This window comes from Chaetura pelagica, unplaced genomic scaffold, assembly GCF_000747805.2.
Source record: "Chaetura pelagica isolate M959 unplaced genomic scaffold, ChaPel_1.0 scaffold193, whole genome shotgun sequence".
NCBI classification, from domain to species: domain Eukaryota; kingdom Metazoa; phylum Chordata; class Aves; order Apodiformes; family Apodidae; genus Chaetura; species Chaetura pelagica.
This window is the reverse complement of record NW_009952562.1, coordinates 571,213-576,151: the sequence shown is the minus strand read 5'-3', so window position 1 is coordinate 576,151 and position 4,939 is coordinate 571,213. Positions and strand designations below refer to the sequence as shown.

The 4,939-nt window shown below is 52.0% G+C and overlaps 1 protein-coding gene across 1 annotated transcript in view; it reads left to right on the top strand.

The window, feature by feature from the left end:
- The window catches only part of PRPF8 (pre-mRNA processing factor 8), a 27,766-nt gene that overhangs the window by 21,716 nt on the left and 1,111 nt on the right, over positions 1-4,939 (top strand). The window contains exons 31-40 of the mRNA XM_009993312.1: positions 117-354; positions 482-610; positions 1,647-1,760; positions 1,904-2,077; positions 2,338-2,531; positions 2,882-3,121; positions 3,215-3,356; positions 3,704-3,844; positions 4,087-4,226; positions 4,384-4,586. Of these exons, the coding sequence (XP_009991614.1) occupies positions 117-354; positions 482-610; positions 1,647-1,760; positions 1,904-2,077; positions 2,338-2,531; positions 2,882-3,121; positions 3,215-3,356; positions 3,704-3,844; positions 4,087-4,226; positions 4,384-4,586 (1,715 nt within the window). The remainder of the gene's footprint in view (positions 1-116; positions 355-481; positions 611-1,646; positions 1,761-1,903; positions 2,078-2,337; positions 2,532-2,881; positions 3,122-3,214; positions 3,357-3,703; positions 3,845-4,086; positions 4,227-4,383; positions 4,587-4,939) is intronic.

Sequence of the window (4,939 nt, the reverse complement as noted above, 5' to 3'; positions counted from 1 at the left end):
TGTGCAGCAGGCAGGAAAGGCCTGGGTGCTGCATGGAAAGGACCTGGCATGGCTGTTTGTCTCTTCAGCTCAGAGCTGATGGCAACCACAACGAGCTCCTCTGTTTTCTTTTTCAGTGCTTATGGGAACTGGTTCCCTGGGAGCAAACCTCTGATCCAGCAGGCCATGGCCAAAATCATGAAAGCAAATCCTGCTCTGTACGTGTTGAGGGAACGGATCCGCAAGGGGCTGCAGCTGTACTCCTCTGAGCCCACAGAGCCCTACCTCTCCTCCCAGAACTATGGAGAGCTCTTCTCCAACCAGATCATCTGGTTTGTGGACGACACCAACGTGTACAGAGTGACCATTCACAAGGTGAGGCCATTTTTGCAGTCTGCACAGAGCAGCTCTTGCACTTTCCACCCAGTCCCTGCCACCCTGGCTGCTGTGCAGCAGTGAGGATGGGCATTCATCTCACTGCACTTGTCTCTGTGTTCCTCAGACTTTTGAAGGGAATTTGACCACAAAACCCATCAACGGAGCCATTTTCATCTTCAATCCCAGAACTGGGCAGCTCTTCCTGAAGATCATTCATACATCTGTGTGGGCAGGACAGAAGCGTCTAGGACAGGTGGGGCCTGGCTGGGAGCTGGGGGGGCCTCTGACTGCTTGGGATACTCACTGCAGCAGGAAACATCAGATTTTTCATCTTCCTGTCTCTCAACAAGTTCAGAGCTCCAGTTTCCAATGTGTAACCTGTGCTCAAGCATTAGCATGGAACATAAAAGTACCAGAGTGCGGGCATTGATGTTTTGATCCCCACTCTGCAGAAAGGCTGGAGAGGGTCCAGGGAAGGGCCACAAGGGTGAGCAGAGAACTGGGAACCTGCCATATGAGGAGAGGCTGAGGAAACTGGGTCTGTTCAGCCTGCAGAAAAGAAGGCTCAGGGGAGACCTTGTTACAGTGCTTCAGTACTTAAAGGGGGGCTACCAGGAAGATGGAGACTCCCTATTTACAAGGAGTCACATGGAAAAGACAAGGGGTCAAAGGCACAAGTTGGTCCTGGGGAGACTCTTATTGGACACAAGGTAAATTTTTCACCATGAGGACAGTGAAACATTGGAATAGTTCCCCAGGGAAGTGGTGGATTCCCCCACATTGGACAGTTTTAAGTCTCAGCTTGACAGGGTGCCAAGCCATCTCATGTAAACTATGGTAGTACCTAGAAAGGTTGGACCAGATGATCCTTGGGATCCCTTCCAACCTGGCATTCTATGATGTTGCAAAGTTTTAGAGGCTTTGAGGTGTGAAGAGCTTGTATGTCAAGCAGGGGGCTTGGGAAGCAGTGCTGGGCTCAGTGCTTCAGTAAATCGTGTTGCACTTGGCTGTACTTCCTGTGCAGTGAGAGCTCTTAGGTGGCAGAGCCAGGGAGGTGGTGCAGCCAGCTATTTTTTTCTGAACCAGTCAGGAGTAATTGAACTCCAGGAATGAGATCTGCCCTCTGTAATCAGCAAGGAGGAGATTCTAGGCCTTGTCATTGATCTGGAACAAGCTGTAAATTCCAGTTGTATTTTTAGAATTTAGTTTGCATCTCTGTGATTCCCAAAGCTGTGGAGCCTGTGCTGTGAGCAGGAGGACATCTCTCTAACCCTGCTGTCTTTCTGTAGCTGGCCAAGTGGAAGACTGCTGAAGAAGTGGCTGCCTTGATCCGGTCACTTCCTGTGGAGGAGCAGCCCAAGCAGATCATAGTGACACGGAAGGGCATGTTGGACCCACTTGAGGTAACAATGCAGATACTGCTCTGAGGGGACATAGTAAAATCTTTGGGAGATTGAACAACAGTCCTGTGTTCCTGTGAAGGACTTTATCTGGCCCCTTGTTCTGCAGTAGCAGTGTGGTAATTCCTCTTCTCCATAAACTCCAGGTGCACTTGCTGGATTTCCCCAACATTGTGATCAAAGGCTCCGAGTTGCAGCTGCCCTTCCAGGCCTGCCTGAAAGTAGAGAAGTTTGGTGACCTCATCCTGAAGGCCACTGAACCCCAGATGGTTCTCTTCAACCTCTATGATGACTGGCTGAAAACCATCTCTTCCTACACGGTGAGCACAGGCTGCCCAGGCTGCTTCTGCCTTTGCTACTGCTGAGCCAAGCAGGAGCCACGGCTTCAGGGCCCCCACACCATTTGTTGCTTGGGAGCACATGGCTCTGAGTCTGCCTGGAATTCCCTTCAGGTGGGGACTCCACTGGCACTTGCCGTGCCATGCTGGTGTGCCCAAGCAGAGCAGTGCTGTACCAGGGCCTTGTGTACTTGTTTTCCTTCTTTCTGACTAGCTGCATCTTTTCTTTTTCCTTCTCCCAGGCCTTCTCCCGTCTGATCCTGATTCTCCGGGCGCTGCACGTCAACAACGATCGAGCCAAAGTTATTCTGAAACCAGACAAGACAACCATAACAGAGCCCCACCACATCTGGCCAACCCTGACAGATGAGGAGTGGATCAAGGTGGAGGTGCAGCTGAAGGATCTCATCCTTGCTGACTATGGCAAGAAGAACAAGTAAGCCCCTGTGCAGCTGCAGTAACCCTGCCAGCCTTTCCTTCCTGCTCTAAAAACTGTGTGGCCAGAGTGCTCCTGGTGGAGACTTTAAAGGGCCTTTGGCAATGAACTGTCAGCTTGGTAGGGAAGCTGGTTGTGATTGTTAATTGCTTTCTAGCAAGGCAGATCAAAATGTCTCCACCAAATCTTTTTTCTTATCTGCCCATCATGTGATTTGGTCCCTTCCCTTTTCTAAAAAGTTGTGGTTTCATTTTTTCATAGTCCCCTGAGTGTTCTGAGCTTGTTCCTCAGTGAGAAGAGTCTAGAATGTCTGTTGAAACACCTGACTCAGGTGGATTTTTCTCTTTCAGTGTGAATGTGGCATCCCTGACCCAGTCAGAGATCCGAGACATTATCCTGGGCATGGAGATCTCTGCCCCCTCCCAGCAGAGGCAGCAGATTGCAGAGATTGAGAAGCAGACCAAGGAGCAGTCGCAGCTGACGGCCACGCAGACCCGCACGGTCAACAAGCACGGGGATGAAATCATCACCTCCACCACCAGCAACTATGAAACCCAGACCTTCTCCTCCAAGACCGAGTGGCGAGTCAGGTAGGAAGGCAGGCAGAGCTGCTGGGCAGGGGAGGGCTCAGGGTGCTCAAGAGGGGATCTGTGCACCCACAAGTGGTTTTCTCCTCTTCTCAGAGCCATCTCAGCTGCCAACCTCCACCTGCGGACAAACCACATCTACGTTTCATCAGATGATATCAAGGAAACAGGCTACACCTACATTCTGCCCAAGAATGTGTTGAAGAAATTCATCTGCATCTCAGATCTTCGGGCCCAGGTGAGCTTGCAACCAGTGTTACAGTCGTAGTCCATATTGCTGTGGCAGAAAGCAGTCCTGGGCAGTCAGGGCCTCATGGTGAAGGGCTGGGAACTTGCTGCTGTCCATGTGGTGCACTCTGTGCTGGACACAGCTGGGCACACGTGGATTCCAGCTGTGTCCTAATGGTTCCTTGTGGTCAAATTTGAAGGGAAACTTATCCCTGGACAAAACTACGATTTCCTCTAGTGAGAACCCACCAACAAAGAGATACTTGCCATTGGAACTAAGGGCAGGGCCCAGCCTTTCTTAACATGGTTACAAGGATTTCTCTTCTGGGCCTCTGAGGCAGGTGTTTGTGTTCCTAGATTGCAGGTTACCTGTATGGAGTGAGCCCCCCTGACAACCCCCAGGTGAAGGAGATCCGGTGCATTGTAATGGTGCCCCAGTGGGGAACACACCAGACTGTCCATCTCCCTGGGCAGCTGCCACAGCATGAGTATCTCAAGGTGAGTTGAGCTCCTGGTGTGGGTGGAAGATCACAGTCCCCAGTAACAGGGACCTGAGGTGGTAGGGCAACTTCTCTTGGTCTGTTGTACATGTGGGACTTCAGGAGCTTGGCCTGAAGCCAGCCTGATGTGGGATGAGATGACAGGGAAGCCTTTGGTCCCTCTGCACCTTGTGCCATGCTTGAAGTGGCCGTGTTCTAAAGGTCTTTGATTTCTCCCTAAAATGTCCCTCTTTTTGTCAGGAAATGGAACCACTGGGGTGGATTCACACCCAACCCAACGAGTCCCCTCAGCTCTCACCACAGGATGTCACCACCCATGCCAAGGTCATGGCTGACAACCCCTCCTGGGATGGGGAGAAGACCATCATCATCACCTGCAGGTGAGGAGTGAGGCTCCTGTGTGGGTGCAGCTCCCACAGAACACGTTGAGGTCTCAAACTCAAAATGTGGCAGAAAGGGAGCGTTGGCTCCGTTCTGGTGTCCTTCTTCCCTCCACGTGGATCTGACCTGCCCCATCTCTCTGCTCCCCTCTCCCAGCTTCACCCCTGGCTCCTGCACCCTGACTGCCTACAAACTGACCCCCAGTGGCTACGAGTGGGGCAGGCAGAACACGGACAAGGGCAACAACCCCAAGGGGTACCTGCCATCCCACTACGAGAGGGTGCAGATGCTGCTGTCTGATCGTTTCCTTGGCTTCTTCATGGTCCCAGCACAAGGGTCCTGGAACTACAACTTCATGGGTGAGCAGCCCTGGGAAAGGGAGAGGAGGGCAGGCAAAGTGGAGGGCTTGGGGAGGAGAAGGAAGAGCCCCTCAGGGAAGCACTCTGTACCCTGTCTGGAGCTCAACATTCCTTGGAGTGACCAGCAGGGTTTACCAGTGTTGTGGTCTGACCTTTCCTTGGCACCAGCCCTGGCTTGTCAGTTCTCATTGATCTTTCAGTGGCAAGAGAGCAAAGTCTGATAGAGGGAGGAAACAGACATCTTCCCTCTCTGGATTGCAGTGTCTGGTCTAGTGCCACTGAATTAATCCCTGTCAGGCAGAAGAGAAGATAGTGGAGAATGCAAGAGAAAAGCTGGGGAGTTAGAGGAGGTC